Below are 26,465 nucleotides of genomic sequence, written 5' to 3'. Positions count from 1 at the left end.
AAACAAACTAAAAAGACTGAAAATGTTGAAAAAAACATTTTTTCTTAGTTTCTGTTATAAAATATTATTTGATGGTATTTAATCACCTCTGGGTTTTTTATTTTTTCTTAAACAAACCAAAAACCAAATGGTCAGTCCGCCCCTGCTGCAAAAGCACCGTGCGATTTCCCTGCTTTTCATAAAATGTTTCTTTGACATTCACTTGTGTCTGCTCCCCCTCTTTATAAGTTCCTTGGAATCCTATATGAACTTTAGTCAGGAATTATGGAAAGGTGCCATTGTCCTCCTTTATGATACTTTATTCCCCTTTCTTCAGTTTACAAAATGGCATCAATTAGTGTACAATGAATATCATGGACATATAACATTTCTGACACAGAAAGCTTTATTCTCGTCTTAAATGCTTGCAAACATTATGTGACGTGGGCAGCCATATAACAACCAATGACAACAAGCAGTGCTTCTCAATCTACGGCGCACGGCTATACCCCACGTTCCCACACCACCCTGTTATTGAGGGCAAGATCGTTCAGCCAATCACAAGCCCCGATTCCTCCTTGCCTAGGGAAGCGCCGTCTGCCATTGGCTGGACTCCTGAATGGAAAGTGCGTAGTTGTGGGCGGCGCGCTCTCGGTAGGCGTGCTGGTTCGGGAGTTTCTTCTCACTGGGCGGTGTCGGTGTTGTCAGGGCGGTGTGCGGTATAGGAACAGTGTGTGTGCACGCAGTGTATTGCTGACGTCAGTCTCAGTGGTTCCTGTTTTACAGGTTACAAAGAAGGAATTGGGCCGTAGGCATTGTTAATGTTACAGTGTTGCAAATGCAACTACCAGTCAAACGTTATTTCCCTGAGGTGTTACTGTGTGTGTATAGGCAGAACTTCTTTCTTTTATTTTATATGGGGTAGAAAAAGCTTATAAACCCATATAAGATTATTATTTAAATTAATTTTTGCTGCCTGTGTATCATTTAGGAAATTTCCCTGCACTTCCTGCCTCAGAGACACAACAGGAAGTTAGAGGACATCTCCCAAAGCTTGGGGAATTCCCTTCATAGGCCCTGTTCACAGTTCAGCGACTCAGAATTGTGCTAAAATCGCACCAAAACACGCAATGTTTGTTTTGGTTTCATTTATTGTTAGTACACCCAAATGCGCTAAAGAAATGGGCGTTAGGTCACTCAACAGAATGCCTTAAAAATGTGCAAAGTTGGCCCGGAAAGGATACAGGAGCTACTTTGGCACATTTTTGCAGTGGAGTCTATTCAAGTGAATGGTGTCACTCCAAAAACGCACAAAAGTGTGAAAAGCACATCTCTCAAATGTCAAAAGGACCTTAGGCTAGGTTCACACATATGCATGTGGCGATTGATGTGTTTTTCTAGTGAATTTTGCGTTCTTGAACATGTGTTTTTGATGTGTTTCACATTTTTTTGCCAATAGGAAAGTATTGAGTGTGACTTTACACTCTCTGGCATTCAAAGTTGCATCGAAGTAGTGCAGGAACCTTATCAAAGTTGCTGTGACTTTAAGTCGCATAAATGTGAAGGAGTTCTGTTGCAATCAATGGGGCTGTGACTTGTCATGCAACTTTATGGGGTTGATTTACTAAAAGCAAATAGGTTGTGCACTTGGAAGTGCAGTTGCTCTAGATCTGAGGGGAACATGCAAAGAAAATAAAAAAAAACAGCATTTCTGCTTGCACATGATTGGATAAAAGAAATCAGCAGAGCTTCCCCACATTTCAGAGCTTCCCTTCGGATATAAAGCAACTGCACTTACAGCGTACAGTATATTTACCTTTTAGTAAATCAACCTCTGTGTCCAAAGTCGCACATTAGGGTTAATTGCTAGAGTTAGGGTTAACATTAGTTGTTTGGATTAAGGGCTAGGATTAGCGTTTATTGTTAGGGTTGGCACTAAATGTTATTGTTAAGGGCTAGGATTCGGGTTAAATGTTAGGGTTAAAGGCTAGGATTAGCGTTTAATGTTAAGGTTTGCGCTAAATGTTAGGGTTAAGGGCTAGGATTAGCGTTTATTGTTAGGGTTGGTGATAAATGTTAGGGTTAAGGGGTAGGATTAGGGTTAAATGTTAGGGTTAGGGCTAGCGCTAAATATCAGGGTTGGTGTTAAATGTTAAAGTTAAGGGCTAGGATTAGCATTTAATGTTAGGGTTAAGGGTTAGGGTTAGCACTAAATGTTAAGGTTAACGTTAAATGTCAGGGTTAGTGTTAAATGTTAGGGTTAAGGGCTAACCCTTAACCCTAACATTAAATGCTAACCCTTAACCCTAACATTTAACCCTAACCCTTAACCCTAACATTTAACCCTAACCCTAAAATTTAACGCTAACCCTAATCCTTAACATTAAATGCTAACCCTTAACCCTAACATTTAACCCTAATCCTTATCTCTAACATTTAACCCTAGCCCTAATCTTTAACCCTAACATTTAACGCTAACCCTAATCCTTAACCCTAAAATGTAACGCTAACCCTAATCCTTAACCCTAAACCTTAACCCTAACATTTAACCCTAACATTTAACGCTAATCCTTAACCCTAATCTTTAACCCTAACATTTAACGCTAACCCTAATCCTTAACCCTAACATTTAACCCTAATCCTTAACCCTAACATTTAACGCTAACCCTAATCTTTAACCCTAACCCTTAACCCTAACATTTAACCCTAATCCTTAACCCTAACATTTAACCCTAATCCTTAACCCTAACATTTAACCCTAGCCCTAATCCTTAACCCTAACATTTAACCCTAACCCTAATCCTTAACCCTAATCCTTAACCCTAACATTTAACGCTAACCCTAACCCTTAACCCTAATCCTTAACCCTAACATTTAACCCTAGCCCTAATCCTTAACCCTAACATTTAACCCTAACCCTAATCCTTAACCCTAATCCTTAACCCTAATCCTTAACCCTAACATTTAACGCTAACCCTAACCCTTAACCCTAATCCTTAACCCTAACATTTAACCCTAACCCTAATCCTTAACCCTAACCCTAATCCTTAACCCTAACATTTAACCCTAACCCTAATCCTTAACCCTAACATTTAACCCTAACCCTAATCCTTAACCCTAACATTTAACCCTAACCCTATTCCTTAACCCTAACATTTAACGCTAACCCTAATCCTTAACCTTAACCCTAACATTTAACCCTAATCCTTAACCCTAACATTTAAACCTAATCCTTAACCCTAACATTTAACCCTAACCCTAATCCTTAACCCTAACATTTAACCCTAACCCTAATCCTTAACCCTAACATTTAACGCTAACCCTAATCCTTAACCTTAACATTTAACCCTAATCCTTAACCCTCACATTTAATGCTAACCCTAATCCTTAACCCTAACATTTAACCCTAATCCTTAACCCTAACATTTAACCCTAACCCTAATCCTTAACCCTAACATTTAACCCTAACCCTAATCCTTAACCCTAACATTTAATGCTAACCCTAATCCTTAACCCTAACATGCAACTTTGGACACATAGGGGTTGATTTACTAAAGGTAAATATACTGTACACTGTTCTATAGTTCTAAACCTGGACATGTTTATTTTTTCTTAAAAAAAAAAAAAGCCTTTAGAATCAATTGAAGTTCCGCTTTTATTAAAAAGATACATGGTAATATTATTGTTTCATTCTATTTATGTTGTTCCAGTTATATGCAAATCATGGGGTGATTATAACCTGAATGAAAGTCACAATACTTGCCCTCTTCAATGTTCTAGTGTCTGTGCAGGGTCCCTTGCTGGTCCTGACTTCCTCTTCCCAGCTTCTTCTGGGTGCCAGTTTCAGTTATCTTGATTGTCCAGTGTAGAATGACATAACTCCTGCACAGAGGTAATTTATCCTGGTGCACAGGGGCTGTGCCAGTGATGTAAGTGCCCATTTATGTTGTTACAGGAGAGACATTAAGGGGTTTATTTACTAAAGCTGGAGAGTCCAAAATCAGACTCCCTTCTGCATAGAAACCAATCAGCTTCTAACCTCAGCTTGTTCAATGAAGCTTTGGCAATGAAACCTGGAAGCTGATTGGTTTCTATGCAGAAGGGTGTCTGATTTTGGACTCTCCAGCTTTAGTAAATAAACCCCTAAATGTCTGTTTTGAAATAACTAGCCTGTTCATAAACTATGTAATTTTGCCTGTAGTTCTATTGTAAACTTTGTCCCTTTCACTTTACTAGTGAGTTAACTAGCAGCATTAGGAGATTGGCAGTGGCAGCCCCCATATGTTTCTCATAAAAGATTTGCTTTAAAGGAACTTTGCCACCGAACTACACATATTATTTTATAATTGTAATAGTGTTTATTTACAATATTGCTCCTCAAGATAATCTTTGTTGAAGAGATACAAGCAGGCAAAAAAGATCTGGACTCTTATGATGCAATAAGTAGTGATGCATCCAATCTTGTAAAATGTTGGTTTGAGCTAACAAGAAATATTTTGTCTTCCAGATTGACCATAGTGATGTCAGTGTGTGATGACCTTTTGCTGTGCAATTTCCCTAAATGCAGGGTAAAGTTGTCTGGTCGAGCCTGGGTCACAGCTTGTTCCCATATATTCTGTGACCAGCATGGAAGTGGAGAATTCAGCCGATCTCCTGCTGTTTGTCCAGCCTGTAATAGCACACTCTCCAGTAAGCTGGATATTGTCCGTACTGAGCTGAGCCCGTCTGAGGAACACAAGGCCATGATGCTGGCTGGCTTACGTCCTGAGATTGTCCTAGATATTTGTTCTCGTGCTTTAGCATTCTGGACCTACCAGGTAAGAAAAGGATAGCTACAGAGAAGAATACTCAATTTCACAAATTAGCACATACATTTTTTGGGGGGAAAATGTGGACAAACCATAGATCAGGGTTTTTTTATATTGAGCATTAATGTTTGTTTGTCCATACTATATTGGTCTATTTAAAAAAAAAAAAAAAAAAAAAAAATACATAGCCATAAATCTGCATATACTTTATTTCTGTGCACATTAGATAACAAAATTAGTTTTCTTAAGGCTGTTTTTCCCTTTTGATTCTGTTCTGTTTTATAGGCAGTAGTAAAATAATGCATTATTGCCACTAAATAAAGTTTAGGAGCATAGAAAATGTATACCTATTTGTAGCAAGAGCTAAAATGTAACAATTCTAGAGAACCTAACGGTAGGTTCACAATTGTGTGGGTTGTTGCCGCTGTGGGACCAAACCTGTTCCTGCACACCCAACCACCCTCAGAGAAAAATGCACTGTCACCCAGGAGATGTATGGGGGTACCATTAATCCTAATGGCATCTCCACATATTGGAAACCGCTATGCGGCCACATTTTATGTAAAGGTGCAGGGACCTCTTCCTTGCGTTTTTAGTGGATACAGCTTATTCAAAAGAATGGGCTGCTGTGCACAAGCCAATGCAGCTGCAGGGAAACCGCATATATGTGAACCAAACTTTAGAGGGAATTAAAGTGTTACTAAAGGCATTTTTTTAAATTAAAATAACAAACATGTTATATTAACCTGCTCTGTACTGTGGTATTGTACAGAGTGGCCCCAATCCTCCTCTTCTCAGATCCCTGATGGGTGATCCTGGCTCCTCCTCTTCTTTGTGTGTCCCCATAGCAAGCTGTTCGCTATGGGGACAAACACTGCATGTTCGCTCCCGACCTGTGTGTCTACAGAACTGTGCTCCATAGACACACAGTGGAACGTAGCCCCCCCCCCCCAACTTCCTCTTCACCGCAGTTGAGTGACAGCAGCAACAGCCAATGGCTCCTGCTGCTGTTCGAGTCCCTGTGTGAAGTGGAAGTGAGGGGAGAAGAGATGCAGCTGGAGGGGAGCACAGGGAAACTGAAAATATTTTTTACCTTAAAGGATAAGTTCACCTTTGGGAACATGTGACATGTTCCACCTGTTTTTAGGGTGGAACATGTAAAATGTTCCCATAGCTGCAGCCATGTGCCTACAAGTTCCGGCATCCTTAGCGCCTATCAGCTTGTAGTTTTAAGTGAAGCTTCCTGTCAGAATATCTGCTTGCTCGTACATCCCTGTATGGCAAGCAGATATTTCGACAGGTCTGCAGGAGACCTGCATGGCATCAGCGATCTACTGATCGCTGGTGCAGTGCTTTCCAAACTCCTGCAGGCAAAAATAATAAATGCATATTTTTTTACCTGCAAAAATTATTATTTTTGTCTAAAAGATGAACTTATCTTTTAATGCAAGCAATGCATTAAGGTAAGAAACATTTTTAGGTTTAGTAATGTTACCAATACACCTTCTATATATTGTGGATACACACTAGCCATTATAGCAGATATATATATATATATATATATATATATATATACACACAGGGGTGTATTTACCACAAGGCAAACAAGGCATTTGCCTAGGGTGGCATTTTTCAAGGGGGGCAGCACTGCCCCTCGGAAGAAGGGACACATGTGGAATGGAGACCTGGTGGGTTCCAAGAGAGGCTGCGGTTTTCATGACGGTGTATGCACAGCCCGACTCTTGTTCCCGGGGATGTCCGGAGCTGTGAAGGTGAGTGTCTTTCTCTCTCTTGCCATGGGGGATGGTGGCTGGTGTATGGGGGGCAGTGGTATTGGAAGCAGGGGTGTATTTACCACAAGTCAAACAAGGCATTTGCCTAGGGTGGCATTTTTTTTGGGGGGGCAACACTGCCCCTCGGAAGATGGGACACACGCGGCATGGGGACCTGGTGGGTTCTGAGAGAGGCTGCGGGTTTCATGGCGGTGTATGCACAGTCCGACTCTCGTTCCCGGGGATGTCTGGAGCTGTGAAGGTGAGTGTCTTTCTCTCTCTTGCCATGGGGGATGATTGCTGGTGTATGGGGGCAGTGGTAGTGGAAGGCTCTTTCGGGTGGGAGGCAGGGGTGTTGTTGATCAATGTCAGGCTCTCTCTGCAGCACAAAACCTAAATACACCACTGTATATATATATATATATATATATATATATATATATATATATATATATATTAACAGAAAAATATTTGGACTAAGGACCACTGTTTGTCCAAAGTTCAGCAGCTCAGAGGTAAAAAAGGTAATAGGCCTTCCAGAACACACATTAACAAGGTGTACCTGACTCTAAAATACATTCACATGGCAGGTTGTGTGTTGCCAGCACGGCCACCGTCAACAATCAGTAGATTCTTGCCTGGTGTTGTGAATTCTGCTTGCACACTCTATAGGTGGCTGTCAGATTTGTGCCCTGCAGAAATCAATTACAAGTCTCGCTGCTATTTGTATGTAACCATATATTTTAGCAACCCTGGACACAAACAGGGACAACATTTCAACATTTCTGCTGAGTTTTGGCTTCAACAATCTGGCCACTGCTAATCAGCCAGTTTTTTTGACAATTTGAGTGTTGCTGCATCCAAAGCCAGCGTTCGGCCGCCTCTGAACGTACCAATTTGTTTGTGCTGACGTAGCCGAATGCCTCTTTAGATTGTAGATTCTATGATCAGGGTCCTCCTATTCTTTCTCTATTGAACCGTGTTGTAATTGTACTGTCCCCCTTTATATTGTAAAGTGCTGTGTAAACAGTTGGTGCTATATAAATCCTGTATAATAATAATAATGCATACAATCAAAGTGAAAATTAATTTAAAAATGCTGTAATGCACCCTGTTAAGTGTAAATGGGCAGTCAAATGTACCATTTTTTATGGCAGAGATGTATTTTTTTTTCAAAGTAAGAACACACACACACTTTAACCTGCATTAGTTAGTTTTATGCAGTAAAACAGCTAAGTGTGAACAGGTCATTTACTCCATTTAATATTTACAGCCTTTCATTTATAAGGGTCTGTCTGTTCACAGTTGTGTGTTTTTCTGAAGTAAAACATTTTTCTGGTGGACTCCATGTGCTTTTACCAAAATTTTAATGTAGGTAATGGCACTCCAACTTACTTACATAAACTATGATACACATCCAAAAGCAGCACAGGTTCATTTTTTCATTGGGACCTGTTAAGGACTCTTTCAAATTGAATGCAAACCTTGAGTTACTGTCACTTGGGAGACAGATTTGCTTTAACAGTCGTTTATAATTGTGAATGCATGAGATTGCATGATCCTGCTGCTTTTTTATTGAGCAATTAACACTAGGTTCCATCTTATGGCATATTCTGGTTTGTTCACAAGAAATCCTCCACTGAAGTTTGCTGCCAAAATAACACTTTCAGTAGTGTTGATATTTTTTGGTTCCCTGCAGCTGCCTGATTCCTTTGATCGACTTCCACACTATTGCAGGAGACAGTAGTGACATTGCTTCCAGCAGGAGAAACCAGTAAATGCTGCAGGGAACCCAGGAGCTTAACACTCCTGAAGTGTTGTTTTCCCAGTGGATAATCTCATGTGAGCAGAGCTATGTTCTGATGACACGGGTAGCAGGAAAGGTAAGTATTCCCTCCCTTTTTTTTGAAGGTGTGACTGCTTACCATTTTTATTTTTCATACAAGTCTGGTTAAAATAGCTGAAGAGGAATTGAGCTAAATATCATTTAAGAGGCTCTAAATGCTTGTGTAGCCACTGGGATCAGCTGTCAGAGTATGCACATGATTGGAAGCTCCTGATCACAAATATTCATTGGGAGCTGCCCCAACAGCTTAGTTAGTGTGCTGAGAGCACACAGTGAGTGCACTTTTAGCAGAGAAAAATGTATGCGGCACCTTGGTGTTAAAGCCTGCGGGAAAAGGTTAATAGGGAGTTTTTCAGTGACTACTTTGTGTATGATTATGTATGTGAAAAAAAGGTATTTGTATTTTTTGGAGACAAGCTCAAAGTGGTGTCTGATTCCACTATTTCTTTTGTAATATATTAACTGCTCTATAAAAGAGAAGTTTTTTTTTCTCCCAATCATACTTACCTAAGTGGATACACTATGAGTCCAACACTGCATCTGTCTCCTGCCGGCTCTATGTTTGAGAACTCATCAATCACATGACTGCTGATTGCTGAGTTCTCACCGCCACTGTGAGCTGAGAGTGGTGACTGTCAGCCACTGCTGTCTGCTCTGCTCAGCTCACTGGAGCGCTGGGCTTTAGAGGGGAGGGAGCTGCTGGCTCAGGCTCTCAGTGGCTCACTGTGAGGCTGAGCCATGTGCCGCTGCAGACTCTGGGGGTGGATCCTGACTTCAAAATCAGGATCTTTCCCCAGCATGGTCCAGTTGAGTGATGTCAGCTGTCAGCAAGCTTCAACCCCCTGTCAGCTGAAAATGGGTCACAGGAGTACAGAACGAACTGCACTCCTGTGATACACAGGAGTACAGCCAAAAGAGCTTTGGCTGTACTCCTTTAAGTCTAGGGGCACAGGGATAAGGAGTAACAGTTATCTCACTCCTTGCATCATCTCTAAAGCACCTCTGGCCATGGTTGCATGCCTGCCTCCTTCATGTACAATGCAGGGTTAATAGCCCCGTATTGTATGTGATGACACCCACAGCCCCCTATCAATTTCAATGGGCTGTGCTACAGGTGGCCAAGTAGCTTACAGGACATTTTTGGCATGTTGTGGTTTGCATGTTTTTTTACAGTGCATTTTGCTGCATTTGTCACTAGTTTTTTTTCTTGTGGAAAAATGTGTGTTTGCTTATGCGTTTGGGGGACCATTAACAGTTAATCGCACCAAAAGAGTGACTAGTTCATTTTAGGTGTAAATAGGTAGCCATACACTATATAATCTGTTTGTACAATCTCTGTATGATCTCTTTTAGATTTACCAAAACTATATAATAAGAGGACACACCACCTATCCAATCACTCTGTATCCAATCAGGCAGGCCCTTGCACTACATAGATGATAGTAGATCTAAAGGAGATTGTATAGTGAACAGTGAGCTTTACAAACTTCCATGGACATATTCTCCTGTTTTTAGTACTACAGCTCTGCTCCAGATTGGCTTTGATTGCTCAGCTCCTGCACACTCTGCCAAATGGGCGATCAACACAAGGCGATGGTAAGGTGCAAAATAAGGAAAGTGCAGGGTGTATGGTAATGAGGTCAGCTGGTGAATGCCTTCCTGTGTCTTAATAGTTTTCCCGAACTAAGGGAAGATTTTTTTTTAAGTAAGGGAGGATTTGGTTATACAAAAAACTAGAGGCTGAGGTAAATCCTAGCCTAGGACATATAGAAAGCTTTTTCTTTTATGCAAAAGAGGTACATTCATGGTATACTGGTATATAGGGGACCCGGAATTTAGAAAAAAAAGGTGAACTTAGCCTTTAAGGTGCCTAGAGAGACTGGATAACATCTGAATATATTCAATCTAATATCTGTAGGCTACCTGCAGATTCTGACAAAACAAATGGGGAGGGGTTGATGGGGAAATGTGGTGCTTGGTCTTAATATATGTGTGAATTATTCTTTAGTCCTATGGAACAGATACATAACAATAAAAAATTATTTTTGCTCTTTATCACCTCTATCCTTATATCTGCATTTAGGTATACCAGGAGCGGTTATACCAGGAATATAGTTACAGCAAAGCAGAAGGACATCTGAAACAGGTGGAAAAACTGTATACTCATCAAATACAAAGCAAGGATGCAGAGATGGTTGCTATGAAAGGTGAAGTGAACTCTTTAAAGAAAATCTTGGAAGAATACAAAAGAAAATACAGCGAACTCTCAGAAAAACTGATGGAGCGCAATAGGCAGTATAATAAGCTCCAGGGAATGTACGATGGACTGAGACTCCGCAATATGACTGTAGCTAACAGAGAGGCATCTTCAACTGGAGATCGAGCTCAACCGGACCAGTTTATGGGTAACTAGGGATGCAAGCAAACAAAAGCTAAATTATGCCCATGGAACTGCTTGTAGGTCTTAAGAGAAACTTTTCTCAGAGAAATATGTGGGTTGTCATTTAAATATGTCATTTCTTTAAAGTCTAGTCACCTGATTGTAAAGTCGATCCATTAGTTTTAGCACTTTCTGAATCACTGACCTAAGTAAGCAGATGAAGTGTTTTGACTGTGTGTTCACCTAACATATTTCATTCTTGTTGCAGTTTGTCAGTAACTCAAATAGTATTGAAGCTGGAAAGAGCCATGTGACTAGACTTTATAGAAGCAGATCTTCAATGACAGCCAAATGTTTCTTAAAATGCAGGTTTCCAATAAAGTATTACTAAACCCATTACCCTGCATTCACTATATCTGGTCTCCAACAGTACTCAGAACATAGAAATGCAATTAGTTTAGTAAATAAAAAACTGCTAAATACCTTTTCTCAAAAGCAGTATATAGCAGTCTTGTGACTTCTATCAGTGTCCATCCGAGCACTGGTTACTCTTGTAGTTTTCATTCTGCTTTGCCTGTCCTATTATGGCTGCATAACCCATGACTCTCTGTCTGGACAGTGCTGATTGGCCCTGTGCCAATCACATGCACCCTCCCCAAAAAAAACCTCTCTAGCAATACACACCAAACTGAGCATGTGCAGAGTATCTCCTAGGGCTCTGTACTATAAGCAGATGGATTGGGGACTGTGGAAGAAGGGCAGGATCTGAGAAGACAGGATCAAACAGGCTTTTTTTTTACATGCGTAGGAGTAACCCCTTAGGTTCTATAGTGAGTATTAACAATCATGCTTTACTGCATATACAGACTGATTTTACTGTTGTGGGTTTAGTAACACATCAAGTTTTCTAATGTAGAACCAGTGAATCATGTACAATGGGTATAAAAAAGAATCACTCCCTTTTTAAAATAATTACATTTTGTTGCTTTGCAGCGTTAAATGAAGACAGACACAGTTTTTGGTTTTATTGAGCTGTATTTACTGCAACTTATATTATCCAAGTGAAAGAAATACCATCAATATGTCAGGGAAAAAAAAAATCAAAAACAGAATCACTGAGCTGGAAAAAGGATCACCCTCCCGTGTCAGTATTTTATTGAACCACCTTTGCTTCAATTCCAGCCTATAGTTTGTTGGGATATGTGTCTACTAACTTTACACATCTAGACTTTGCAATATTTGCCCACTCTTCTTTGCAGAACTGCTGAAGTTCAGTTAAATTTGATGGTAACCGTTTGTGGACTGCAGTCTTCAAATCATTCCACAAATTTTCTTTTCAAATCATTTTTATTGAAATTTTGTAGGCAAATACAACAATACAAGGTTCAGAATAGAATATAGATACTGTGGGAACTCACTTCAAAATGGTAGAGCTTTTAAACGCAAACAGCTACTCGCTTTATTTTTCAGGGCCTTTTTAGCCCACTTTTATTTAAATGAAAGTTCAAACAGAAGTTTCCCACACAGGGGTATCGATCATCCACAAAACAAAACTCAGCCTCCTGGCTTATACTCAGCTTGATGTCTGCCTCCTGCAGACTTCTTCAAGACACGGCTCTTGCACACCGCTGGCCTCTAGCACACAGCTAGTCTCTAGCAGCCCCTTGCTGCTTTTGGCTTCCACCTCTCCTAGGTGAAGCCCACCTGACTTCCAGGCAGTGACCTCCTGTCTTCCAAGTGGAGCCCTGCTGACTCCTATCTGCCGCGGTGGAGCCCAGAACTCTGATCCTGACTCTCTGAAAAGGCCTGCACACACCTGTGCAATCAGTCTCCTGGCCATTCCAAAAACCTGGTCCCAGGATTGGAGATTTCATCCCTCCCAGATCTCTTTGAAATCTCCAGGCTCCAGATCCCAAAACAGACCTTACAAACAAAGGAGGAAAGTGAAAAGCCACTTTCCTCCATATCAAACACTTACCCTGGAGCCCCTCAACCTGCCTTGTTGAGAATCCAGGGTGACAGATCACCACACTGTCACAATACATACATCTTTTTCTTAGCACAACTCAAATATGGTCTTAGATCTGCATTGGCAAATACAAAATGGCCCTTGGCCAATATGCATCAATTATAAAATGTTATAAATATAGGTTATGTATTCAATCCAAATAGTTAAGAGTAAGGGAAGAACAGAGCTTGCATATTAATGTTTGAAACCACCTCTCACTCAATACTATACAGTAATATTATGTAATATAATTATCTCTCTCCATCGGGACCACCTTGTTTCAAATTTCTCCATAGATTGATGATTAATTGCCAGGGCCCTCTCACAAACATAATGGGGTTTATTTACTAAAGCTGGAGAGTGCAAAATCAGACTCACTTCTGCATAGAAACCAATCAGCTTCCAGGTTTCATTGCCAAAGCTTCATTGAACAAGCTGAGGTTAGAAGCTGATTGGTTTCTATGCAGAAGGGAGTCTGATTTTGGACTGTCCAGCTTTAGTAAATAAACCCCTAAGCTTTCCAACCATGTCTTAACACCAGTACCGAGAAATCCCTTAATCTGCAGAAAAGTGTGCAAGCCTTTACTCGGGACAAGATTACCTATATCTGCAAAGGTGCTGTAACCAAGATCCCTTAGTGGTTTAGCATTCCACAGATTTTCAATGGGGTTTAAGTCTAGGCTCTGACTAGGCCATGCAAGGACATTCACCTTTTTCTCCTCCAACCAATCTGTTATCATTTGTGCTGTGTGCTTTGGGTCATTGTCATGTTGGAAGGTAAACATTCTCATTGACAACTTTCTACCAGAGGGCAGCGGATTTTCCACAAGAATGTGATGGTATTTTGCCCCATCCATATTTTGCCCCATAATAGGATATTACCACCTCTATGCTTTTCTGTAGGAATGGTGCTATTTGGATGGTCCACTGTATTGGATTTTCTCCAGACATACCATTTATTGTTGAGGCCAAATAATTCAATTTTAGTCTCATCTGGCCATAACACCCTTTTTCATGTGGACTCAGAAACTTTAAGGTGCGTTTTGGCAAACCTCCTTCGTGACTGCATGTGGCCTTTCTTGAAGAGTGGCTTTTTTTTCTTGCAAGCCTTCCATACAAGCCACATTTGTGGAGAATTTGTGATATTGTTGTCACATGCACACAATGACCACTCTTTGTCATAAATTCCTGCAATTGCTTTAGAGTTGCTGTAGGCCTCTTGGTAGCCTCTCTGTTTCCTCCTGGCTCTTTCATCCAGTTTGGAGTGATGGCCAGATCCAGGGAGGGTCTGTGTTATACCAAATACCTTCCACTTCATAATAGACCTATCTGTGCTTCTAGGCATTGATAAAACATTTGACATTTTTTTGTAGCCATCTCCTGACTTGTGACTGTCTACAACTTTATCCCAGAGATTTTTTGACAGTGCCGTGCCACCCATAGTTGATTGTTGAGTTGAGTTACTTCATTTGCACTACTAGGGACTGAAATGCTCCAGGATAGCTCTTTTCATGCTGAGCTAATCAAAATGCTCACAGTTGAAAGTCGAATGGCTTTGCATGCTATTGAAAAGGTGATTAGAAACACCTGATTGAGTTTACAAGTCACTTTTAGGAGGGGTGGGTGATCCTTTTTCCAACTCAGTGATTCTGTTTTTTAATTTAAAAAATTTGTTTTCTGACATGTTGGTGTTATATCTTTCTCTTGGATGTTATAAGTTGCACTGAGTAAATACAGCTGGATAAAGCAAAAACTGTGTCTGTCTTCATTTCAGGCTGCAAAGCAACAAAATATGATTATTTTAAGCGGGGGATTCTTTTCTATACCCACTGTATATTGTGTCTGCCTTTCTGGCCAGCTGAACCCTGTTCCATTGACTCAAGGCATCCTACTCTCCTGGATCACAGAGAGAAGCACTCTGAGATCTTGTCAGCTTTCTTCTTTTTCTAGAAATCTTAAAACAATCTGACTCTTCTAGGTCAACGGCCTCTGAAAGCAAAGGTTTTAGGAGTAAGGAAAGTCTGATTCTGAGGTTCAGTCTTGGACATTAAACATTACATGAAACATGCATAATGGGAGCAGGGTGTGTTTTCTGCTTCCTAATGGAGAATCTCACAGCTGTAACATTCCAATGTGTCCACACAATAACTATATTTTTTCCCATTTGGACCATGAGGACCACCAAAAAAACAAAGTGCTTGTTGTAGAAATTTTTTTTTCTCAAAATGCATATAGGCAAATGTCCCAAGGGGGTCTGTCCCAAGTCTGTCCTCATTAACAGACAATGCAACACCTTTAACCTTTTGTTAGGACAGACAGTGTTCAGATCTAGTTACACTTGATAATGAACACTGTACAGACAGGGATTAATTATGGCAAACACAGTTTACCAGCCTCATAAGCAAAGACAAACTATCAGGGTTTTTTCTTGCTGGAGGATCCAGAGTAGAGCATTTAAAAAAGGTAAGCTGCAATTTGTAAATATTATAACAAAATAATAATTACAGCGCTGATTCAATAATAATAAAATATTCATCAGTGTGAAAATTCATGCACAATAAATAATTCAGTAAATATCGTGATAAAATAAAGTCCTCCAAACAATACACAAAACTATTTGTACCCAAAATTAATTTCAAACAAATTAAGTTCAAATGAAGCAATCCAACAGTGTAATGACTAAAAAATTTCCATCACTAATAACATTCCTCCAAGTGTAGAAAAATGTTTGATCCAAGATGGCCACCACCACTAATACAGGAAAACATGCCTAACCACTTGCCCTCCTGATGATTTACCCCCCTTACTGACCAGGCCATTATTTGCATTACGGCGCTGCGTTACTTTAACTGACAATTGCGCGGTCATGCAATGTTGCACCCAAATGACAAATACATCATTTTTTCCCACGAATTGAGCTTTCTTTCAGTGGTATTTGATCGCCTGTGCGTTTTTTAAAATCTTGCTCTATAAAAAAAAGACCAACAATTTTGAGAATAAAACAATATTTTTGACTTTTTGCTAATAAACGTGTCCAGTAAAAAACATTTAAAAATCTAATTTCATCATAAATTTAGGCCAAGTTGTATTCTGCTATATGTCTTTACTAAAAAAAATTCCAATACGTGTAAATTAAATTGATTTACGTGAAAGTTATAGCGTTTACAAATGGCGGTATAGACACTGGAATTTTATTATTTTTTTACTAATAATGGCGGCGATCAGCAACTTATAGTGGGACTGCAGGACTGCAGTGGGAATTCTGACACTGGGGAGGAATGACTTGATGTCACTGACATCCCCAGTGACACCAATACAATGATCAGTGCTAAAAAAAAGCACTGACACTGTACTAATGGCACTGAGCAGGAAGGGGTTAACATGAGGGGCGATCAAAGGGTTACCTGTGTGCTGGGCGTGTTTTACTGGGGGGCGGTGTGTGTGGGCTTTACTGTGCACAGCCATCCAGAGCAGTGTGTCGAGCCGACAGGGAGGAGGACTGTTAGTAAACAAAGCAGCCCTTTCTCCTGTCGGAGATCCTCGGTAATCACCGGGCGCCGGTGGGTAATCATCACCCGGGACCCGGTGATTGACAACCACTTGAAGACCAAGCCATTTCTGACACTTTTTGTTTACATTTAAAAATCAGTGTTTTATGCTAGAAAATTGCGTAGTGCCGGTTCACATATCGTTTACATACACAGTGAATATAATAAGTCTACACACCCCTGTTAAAATGTCAGGTTTCTGAGATGTAAAAAAATGAGACAAAGATAAATCATTTCAGAACTTTTTCCACCTTTAATGTGACTTACAAGAAAAACATCCAAGCCTGGCTACATTTTGCAAAAACACATCTGAAATCTCCCAGAAGCATGTGGGAAAATGTGTTATGGTCTGATGAAACCAAGGTTGAACTTTTTGACCATAATTTCAAAAGATATGTTTAGTGCCAAAACAACACTGCACATCACCAAAAGAACACCATACCCACAGTGAAGCATGGTGGTGGCAGCATCATGCTTTGGGACTGTTTTTCTTCAGCTGGAACTCGGGCCTTAGTCAAGGTAGAGGGAAATATGGACAGTTCCAAATACCAGTCAATATTGGCACACAAACTTCAGGCTTCTGCCTTTATATTGTAAAGCGCTGCACAAACTGTTGGCGCTATATAAATCCTGTATAATAAGATAAGAATATACATGTGTGATAATCAATGATCTGAATCTTTGATATAGCAGATCAAGACTGCACCCTGTCATCCGTATCCTTAATGTACTATGTGGTGAGTTTCTGACATGAAACAAGCCAGTTCTAATCAGGTATCAGACACATAATAAGTACAAGCATTTCCTGGGTCAGTGATCACTAGGTAATAAAACAAAGATTAGAGCCCTGGAACATTTATTTATTTATTACAGTTTCTTATATAGTGACAACTATTTACGCAGCGCTTTACATATACATGCACTTTAAAAAGCAAGAGAGCAACAACAGCTTTCATATTTCCATCTTGTTACATTTATTTTAATGAGAGACACAGTAGATGATCTACAAATCAACGGTATTCATTTTGTGCGTTGTTTCCCCTTTAGGAAACAAATTCCCAGCTGCTAGAACACCTCCGTTAAGATCATGTGATGCTGATTTTCGATCTCAGACCTTCTTCTGTACTTCCCCTTTTGATGATTCTGGAAACACTGCCTTTGGCTCTCCTGGAAATAGAACACATCAACATAATATGGCTTCATCCAGAGCTTTCAAAGTTATGAGGATGTAAAACACTAGAATGGAACCATACTCTCTATATATTGCTAATGCGTTTAGTGGCTATGTTTTCTCATTTGTAGAGGTTTGGATGTTTAAACCGAGTACAATTAAATAAAGTACTTATAGTAAAATAATGCATTTGTAGAGGTGTGATGAATCAATAGATTTTAAAAAGGTACATTTGGTAGCAATTGTCACTCGAAATTGCATTCCACACATGCATTTTTTTTACAGCTTTCCAATGATCCAACCAATCTTAGACCTAGATTGTTACTTTAAATCTATACAGTTTTTATTGCATAGTTAAATTGGTCTAGCTTGGCCAAGGTCAGCATACATATTCCATACCTGTGGTACTGCTGTGGAAGTGGAGAAGCACTGTAGCAGTCATGACTACTACAGTGGTCGCTACAGTCTTGTGCAAAGCGGCTTTCTGCATAGTGTAGACAGGGGGTCGCTCACTTGGCATGGCCACCATATATAGAGCCCAGTGTATTTTTTTCAGTGAAAGCAAGACATTCTCTGATTGGAGGTGGTGATGTTGTGATCCAACTTGTAAGCGGGTTGCAAGTTAGCTAAGTTAAGTGCTGCCCCAGACGGGAGGGTTAAGGTTAATATGTTTTTCCCAGGTTTTTTACTTACCGGGCTCTGTGGGTCTGACCCACAGATCCTGTGGATATATAAGACACAGTGGTCCGGAGCCCGAGGTTGCACACACGTGTATGCCAAAGGATTATCTCTCCTGGTCTGACAAATCCACCATCATTTAGGGGACACTGCTGGGACCTGTGGTCCTCCCTGAAGACACCGACTGCTGGACAACGACAACCATGGACTTTACTACTGAAGGACTTCACCTTTTGAGGGTATGCTGGGGCAGCACACAAGCCTGAGTTAGGGATTAGGGACATAGGGAAAAGGACTGTCCTTGTATATGTGGACTTTGTCATGTTTTCAATTTTATCTTGCTCTCTGCCTGCACGTTACACCTGGTTTTATAGTTTTGGATCACTAGACATATTGGGGTATGAACAGGGGCGGACTGACAACTCATGGGGCCCCCGGGCAATAGGAAATCATGGGGCCCTTGTGTCATCGCCCATACTCAAACCACACCCGAAAAAGCCTATGAAAGGTACCAGGGGCATCTCATGGGGCCTCCTAATGACCGAGTGGCTAAATGGCCAGTCCGCCCCTGGGTATGAAGAGACAGCACTAACGGGTTGATTTACTCAAACCTTAGAGAGTGCAAAATATTGTGCAGCCAATCAGCTTCTAACTTCAGCTTGTTCAATTAAGCTTTGACAAAAAAAATGGAAGCTGATTGTTTTCTATGCACAGCTGCACCAGATTTTGCACTCTCCAGTTTTAGTAAATCAACTCCCAAGAGTCATCCTGGTGTGAAGCTGGTCAAGTGGTTACTAAAGGTAATGGAAGCCAACAGTCAGCTAAGAGCCTGTTGTTAGCGTGTACCTGTTACAGGTGAGACGGCCTCTAGCAGCGAGGTAGATGTGTTGGCACGCCCTATGCCAGCGGTCTGTCTCACATAGCAACGGGAGTGGATTGGCACCACCGAGGTCCCCATTCTGTACAGAGGTATGGAAGCTCAAGGTCTCAGTTAAGTGCACATACAGAGCCCGTGCTAAGTGCATGTCGGAACCCCGTTCTGCTACCGAGAGAGGTAGTGGAAAACACTGGACAGGTGGATGTGGACAAGGCTAAGAGGATGATTTCCTAAAGGCAAATAATTATGCACTGCAAGTGCACTCCAAGTGCACTTGGAAATGATCTGAGGGGAACATGCAAAGAAAATAAAGTAGCATTTTTGCTTGCACATGATTGGATGATAGAAATCAGCAGAGCTTCTCTTCATTTTAGAGCTTCACCTCAAACCTAGAGGAACTGCACTTTCAGTGCACTTGCAGTGCGCTTCCAAGTGCATTTGTGGTTTACTTGCAGTGCACAGTATATTTGCCTTTAGTAAATCAACTTCCCAGCGTGTTCTTCCTGAATGCAAATTATAGTGAAGGTGTACATACGCATGGGGACCCAAGAGTTACCTGGAGGACCATTATGGTGCACGTGTACATTCATCTCTAAGATCCTTAGGGTTGAGTATTTCCCCATGGCAGCCTCAGCCTCTGTGTAAAGCAGAGTGATCCTGTTACAGATGCCTAGCATAGCCCAGAAGAACCCACCCCAGGGTAGGCCTCCTTGGTTCATAAAGAGGAGGGGAACATGGAGGAAGTTCCACCAACCTACCCTTACAACTTCACCAAAACAGAGAACACCGTGGGGGTTATTTATCAAAACTGGAGCAGATGTGCATGCAATCAATCAGCTTCTATCTTCAGCTTGTTCATTTAAGCTTTGAAAATGAAAGATAGAAGCTGATTGGTTGGCATGCATGGCTGCTCCTGTATTCATTGATAAAAATACAAGATGTTCTGTGAATAGCATCCATGCCTAGCAAGAGACCCCATGTGTTCAGTGTGTCGAAAGTGAGCCGCTCAGCACAGGTGCTAGGTGGCTTTAAACATTTTTATAATTTGAAAGTTCTAGAAAATTATCAGACATAACATGAAGTACATACCTAAGCTGTTATTTAGGTAGGTCTCTGACAGCTTTCAACTATTATAGTGAACAGAGGTATTCCCGTACACAGCACAGATTATTACTGCAACACACTTCCATGTGCACCAATACACATCACTATGCTGTGTGGATTTGCCAAGGAGTATTTTAATGCAAACCTGCACTAAAGGAGAATAATAACCCATGTGCAATGTTGAAAAAAAGGTGTCTTGTTGCTTTCTCACACGTTACACAAAATTCATAATTCAGCTCTTGTCGGTTAACATACAGTAGATGGCCTGCACAAACATGGACTGCAGTCTCACTAACCTAAAATATCAAGCACAGGGCAGTCAACAAGGAAAGAAGAAGTGCATGCATAATAAATGGATCAAAAGGAAATTCTATCAAAATGTACTGTATGTAAATTGAAGTTATGTAAGAATAAAATGTACAACATTTGTTTAAATGAAATGCTTCAGCACATGTGAGGAGAGCATTAATTATGTGGCACAGTTCGATAGAAACCCTAACCATGAATAAACTAAAGGACTTTTAAGGCATTATGCATTGCAATTTCTTACTAAAACCATTTATTTTTAAAGTGATGTGAAAAAGTATTTGCCCCCTTCCTAATTTTTCATTTTTTTTGCATATTTGTCACACTTAAATGATTCAGATCATCAAAAAATTGTAATATTACAAAAAGATAACCCGAGTAAATACAAAATGCAGTTTTTAAATGATAATTTCATTTGTTAAGGGAAAGAAGCTATCCAAACCTGCCTGGCCCTATGTGAAAAACTAATTGCCCCTTAAACCTAATAACTGGCTGTGCCATTCTTGGTGGCAACAACAGCAATCAAGCATTTGCAATAACTGACAATGAGTCTTTCACATTGCTGTGGAGGAATTTTGGCCCACTCTTCTTTGCAGAATTGTTTTAATTCGGCCACACTGGAGGGTTTTTGAGCATGAACGTCCTGTTGAAGGTCATGCCACAGCATCTCAATCAGATTTAAATCAATACTTTGACTAGGCCATTTTAAAACCTTAATTTTATTTATTTTTTTAGCCATTCAGAGGTAGACTTTGCTGGTGTGTTTCAGATCATTGTCCTGCTGCAAAACCCAAGAGCACTTGAGCTTGAGGTCACGAGCTGATGGCTGGACATTCTCCTTCAGGATTTCCTAGAAGAGTGCAGAATTTATGGTTCCATAAATTATGGCAAGTCGTCCAGGTCCTGACGCTGCAAAGCAGCCCCAGACCAGCACGCTACCACAACCATGTTTGACTGTTGGTATGATGTTCTATTTATGAAATGCTGTGTTAGTTTTACACCAGGTGTAATGGGACACACGTCTTTCCAAAAAGTTCAACGTTTATCTCATCAGTCCACAGAATACTTCCCCAAAAGTCTTGGGGATAATCAAAAAGTTTTTTGGCAAATGTGAGATTAGTCTTTGTGTTCTTTTTGGTCAGCAGTGGCTTTCACCTTGGAACTCTCCAATGGATTACATTTTTGCCCAGACTCTTCCTTATTGTTAAATCATGAACACTGAGGCAAGTGAGCAGTTCTTTAGATATTGTTCTGGGTTCTTTTATGACCTCCTGGATGGGTCATCATTGTGGTCTTGGAATAATTTTGGTAGGCTGGCCACTCCTGGGAAGGTTCACCACTGTTCCAAGTTTTCTTCACTTGTGCATAATGGCTCTCACTGTTATTCACTGGAGTCCCAAAGCCTTATAAATAGCTTTGTAACTCTTTCCAGACTGATACATGTTAATTAGGTTGTTTCTCATCTGTTCTTGAAGTTCCTTAGATCACGACATGATGTGTTATTTTTTTAGATCTTTTAGCATGCTTTGCATTGTCCGGCAGCTTCTATTTAAGTGATTTCTTGATTCAACAGGTCTGGCAGTAATCAGGCCTGGGTGTGGCAAGTGAAATTTAACTCAGATTTCCAAAAAATGTGGTTAATCACTGTTCATTCATGATTTAGCAAGGGGGTGGGGGCATGCAAATACTTTTTAACATAGGGCCAGGCAGGTCTGGACAACTTTTTTCCCTTAATAAATTAAATCCTCATTTAAAAACTGCATTTTGTATTTACTCTGGTTATCATACTGGCAGGAAAAAAGCAGCTTAAAAAAAGCAGTATTGCACACTTGCTTAGGTGCGTGGTGCATTTGAGCGTTAATGGATTCCATAGGCGAGAATATTAATACATTCTGGCCATTGGAACGCATTAATGCAAAAGCACTATAGTTTAGACATTTTTTATGCTCTTCAACTCCTCTCCTGTATGTGCCTTTGGTGTTTTTTCTTTCAACCTTTCTTTTCCAGCTCCTCTTCTAATAGGCCTGTAAATGCCTATTGTGCATGGACCTATAAGCTAACATAGAGGTGCTTTTACAGACTAAAAAAAAACACTGAATGCCTATAAGCTTAAGTTCACACTTACACGCAGTCTGCTGGCTGGTTTTAGGTTCAGGAATCGCGGTTGTTTTCTCACCCGCAGCCAAATTGCTCTTACGAGATGCGCAGAGCTGCCATTCATTTTGAATGGCACCACCAAGCATCTCAACCTGCAGTTCGTTTCCGGTACGGGAACAGCAGGGAAATCACATGGTCAAAAAGACTATGTGGTTTCCCTGTGGCTGCATTTTTAAAAAGGTGCATGCACTTTATTTCTGTAGGAAATGCGGGCACAGCAGCCCATTCATATGAATGGGCTACCGTGCCTGACCCAACATGTGCCGCACAGCCGCAATAGTGTGAATCGAGCCTAAAAGTGCTGTTTTTTAAGCCCAGTATGCAGAATAACGAAATGTGAAGATTGCAAAACAGAATGCAGCTATCTGATTTTCAATGCATGAAATAAGCAAACTGCTGGACATGGTTTTCTCAGATCTAGTGTATCCTATCTATTATATTGTTTCCTTTCACAACTGCTGCTCTAAATAAAACTACAGGGGTTAGACAAAAAAATGGAAACACTACATGATTTGCAGGTGTGAAAGTAACAACATGTGTTGCATTGAAAGCAGAAGTGGTGTAACATTCTTTTGCTTCTGCTGTGTGATGAGACACCTAGACGACAGGTGGGAAGCCTCACTTTCATCATTCACTGCATGCACTGCTAGTAATATAGAGTCATATCAGAGCTTACTGAGCTTCAAAGAGGGCAAATTTTTTGGTGCCCGCTTAGCTGGTGCCTCTGTGACTGGTTACCAATTTATTTGCTGTGTTGTGAATAAAGTTTCCAGGAAAACGTCATGTGATAAGCTAAGCACGGTCGACATGCTCAACTGACCAAAAGAGTAATTCATTACATGCACTGCTAGTAATGTGGTGTCATGTCAGAGCTTACTGAACTAAGGTTATCAAAGGTTATGATGGCATATACAGTTCCCGGGAAAACATCTGCTGAATGATGAAAACATCATAAGTGCGGTCGACATGGTCAACTGACCGACAGAGTCATTCACTACAAGGACTGCTAGTAATATGGTGTCATGTCAGAGCTTACTGAACTTCAAAGAGGGCAAGTTGTTGGTGCCCGCTTACCTGATGCCTCTGTGACTGTTTATTGCTGTGACGCGAGCTACAGTAACAAAGGTTATGATGGCATATACAGTTTCCTGGAAAATATCTGCTGAATGATGAAAACATCATAAGCGCGATCGACTTGGTCAACTGACCAAAAGAGGCAAAAGGACATTGAGCAGGATTGTGACTCAGAATTGGAAAACAACAGCTGCAAAAGTGACAGCAGAGATCAATCTTAGTCCTGTGAAGACTGTGTCCTGTGAAGACTGAGATGAAGCTCTGCAGTCACTTTTGCAGTAGTTGTTTTATTATTCCAAGTCACAATCCTGTGCAATGCCCTTTTGTCTCTTTTGGTCAGTTGACCATGTTGACCGCACTTATGCTGATCAGCAGTGGTGTATTTAGGTTTAGTGCTGCCCTAGGCAACACAAAAAGCCCCCCCCCCTTCCGCCCACAGAGAGAGCCTGACATTGGCGAACAACACCCCTGTCCCCCCAAGAGAGGCTTCCAATACCACCTCCCCCCATACAGCAGCAAACCACCCCCACTCCGGCGCTAGAGAGAAAGACACTCACTTTTGCAACTCTGGACATCCCTGGGAACAAGAGTCAGGCTCTGCATACAAAGTCAAGCAGCCCGCAGGCTCTCTTGTATCCCACCTGCTCCCCATGCCGCATGTGTCCCTTCTTCTGGGTGGCAGTGTTCCCTCCCCTGAAGAATGCTGCCCTAGGCAAATGCCTTGTTTGCCTTGTGGTAAATACACCCCTGCTTATCAGATGTTTTCCCGGAAACTGTATATGCCGTCATAACCTTTGATACTGTACCACGTGTCACAGCAAATAAACTGGCAACTTCATTCACAGAGGCACCAGCTATGCAGACACCAACAACTTGCCCTCTGTGAAGCTTAGTAAGCTCTGACATGACTCCTCATTACTAGCAGTGCATGCAGTGAATGACGAAACCGAGGCTTCCCACCTGTTAGCTAGGTGTCTCATCACACAGCGGAAGCAAAACAATGTTATATCACTTTCAATGCGACACGTTGTCACTTTTAGGCTCCATGTACACGGGACACTTCTGAATCATGGAAACTGACTGCTGGAAAACGTAGGTTAAAAAAAGTCTGGCCGCGTTTGCATACCGTGTTTATGCGCGTTTATGAGCATTTGTATTTAGAAGCGTTTTGTAAAGATAACCTCAGGAGACCTTCCAAAATGCCCAGAATGCACTGAAAAACAGCAAAAAATTAACTATTTCAGACATTTTGAGAGAAATAGAGAGAGCAGAAGCAGAGAGATCAGTATTTATTGAGCTTAGCTGTCTTTTTTTTTTGTGGTGTTTGGATATGTTCCAACTCATTTCTGTGCAGAAATTATTGCAGCAGTATCTAACATATTTTCTGTCATGCAAAACCTCAAAGTATGGTTTACCAGGTCCATTTGAGTACTGGGAAAACGCTTTGCATGCATTTTTCATGATGAAAAAAGGCTCTGGACAGCATCTGGAAATGGAAGAGTTAAAAAAATGCATTTAAACGCGGCAAATCGCGTTTATAAGCGTTTGTATCTGAAATTTTTTTTAACTCTTCCAGTTCCCAAAACTGTCCAGAGCCACTTTTCATCATGAAAAATGCATGCAAAGTGTTTTCATTGTACTCAGATGAACAAAACACTGAACACAAGATATTCCTATGAACCTTGTCACACATTGTTATGACCAATTTATACCTCAGACCTCTCCCACCCTTGGAAACAAAAGATATGTTAATAATTATTATTATTATTCAGGATTTATATAGCGCCAACAGTTTGTGCAGCACTTTATAATATAAGGGAGACAGTACAATTACAATACATTTCAGTACAGAAGGAATAGGAGGGCCCGGCTCATGGAGCTTACAATCTAAAGGAAGGGGGACGTGAAACAAAGGTGATAGCTGCGAGGGATGATCTCGTGGAGGTGATTCAAGTACAGTTCTTAGGTGGAGGTGGGGTAGGCTTCCCTGAATAAGTGAGTTTTCAAAGTCAGACAGGGTGGGGGCTGACCAGACATGCTGTGGTAGGGAGTTCCAGAAGATGGAAGAGGCTCTGGAGTAGTCCTGGAGGCGAGTGTAGGAGGAGGTGACGAGGGAGCTAGAGAGGAAGATATCTTGGGAGGAGCAGAGTGGGCGATTTGGGCGGTATCTGTGGATTAGGTTGGTGATGTAGCTAGGAGCAGTGCTGTGGATGGCTTTGTAAGTTGTGGATGGCTTTGTTAATGACCATTCACACCTCAAATTCCTCATGAACACCCCTTGCCAGGTGACCTTAATGACTCCCTCCACCAGACACCTTCCCACCCTTGGAAACAAAAGAAATGTTAATGATCAACTCACACCTAATTATCTCAACACATACTGCTGTCTCTGCTTCTACTCTCTGTATTTCACTGAAACAGTCTGAAATATTTAATAATTGAGCACTTTTCAGTGCATTCTGGGCATTTGGGAGGTTCTCCTATGCTTATCTTTAAAAAAAGCTTCTAAACGCAAACACGCATAAACGCGGTATGTAAACGCGACTAAACAGACTTTTTTAACCTACATTTTCCAGCAGTCAGTTTCCATTGTTCAGAAGTGTCCCGTGTACATGGAGCCTAACCTGCAAAACATGTATTATTTACATATTTTTACCTAACCCCTGTATATTACTGGAACCAGGGGCGGACTGAACATTTGGAAACTCGGGCACTGCCCGAGGGCCCGGGGTCAGTAGGGGGCCCCATGAGATGCCC

At 41.0% G+C, this 26,465-nt stretch overlaps 1 protein-coding gene and 1 long non-coding RNA gene across 2 annotated transcripts; one reads left to right on the top strand and one right to left on the bottom strand.

Moving 5' to 3' along the window:
* The first annotated feature begins 659 nt into the window (after positions 1 to 659).
* On the top strand, positions 660 to 17,655 carry CCNB1IP1 (cyclin B1 interacting protein 1). Its single transcript, XM_089678223.1, has 4 exons — positions 660 to 765; positions 4,487 to 4,796; positions 10,489 to 10,810; positions 17,389 to 17,655. Exons 2-4 carry the CDS (start codon positions 4,500 to 4,502, stop codon positions 17,571 to 17,573), a joined length of 804 nt encoding a protein of 267 aa, XP_089534349.1. The 5' UTR covers positions 660 to 765; positions 4,487 to 4,499; the 3' UTR covers positions 17,574 to 17,655.
* Positions 17,292 to 23,879, bottom strand: LOC149461547 (uncharacterized). Its single transcript, XR_016312843.1, has 2 exons — positions 23,709 to 23,879; positions 17,292 to 17,508 (listed from the first exon to the last, which is right to left on the bottom strand). It is a non-coding gene; the product is annotated as an uncharacterized LOC149461547 (long non-coding RNA).
* Between the last annotated feature and the right edge of the window lie 2,586 nt (positions 23,880 to 26,465).

The sequence above is a fragment of the Staurois parvus genome, unplaced genomic scaffold, assembly GCF_062004578.1.
Source record: "Staurois parvus isolate SC_StPar_1 unplaced genomic scaffold, SC_StPar_1.0 ptg000199l, whole genome shotgun sequence".
Lineage (NCBI taxonomy): Eukaryota > Metazoa > Chordata > Amphibia > Anura > Ranidae > Staurois > Staurois parvus.
This window is presented reverse-complemented; position numbering and strand designations above follow the sequence as displayed.

What these genes read in the sequence shown, in the direction of transcription:
- CCNB1IP1 (XM_089678223.1), top strand. Translation starts at nt 4,500, where the DNA reads ATGTCAGTGTGTGATGACCTTTTGCTGTGCAATTTCCCTAAATGCAGG. An exon ending in TAGCATTCTGGACCTACCAG is followed by an intron (nt 4,797 to 10,488) that starts GTAAGAAAAGGA and finishes ATCTGCATTTAG; the next exon opens with GTATACCAGGAGCGGTTATA. An exon ending in TCAACCGGACCAGTTTATGG is followed by an intron (nt 10,811 to 17,388) that starts GTAACTAGGGAT and finishes TTTCCCCTTTAG; the next exon opens with GAAACAAATTCCCAGCTGCT.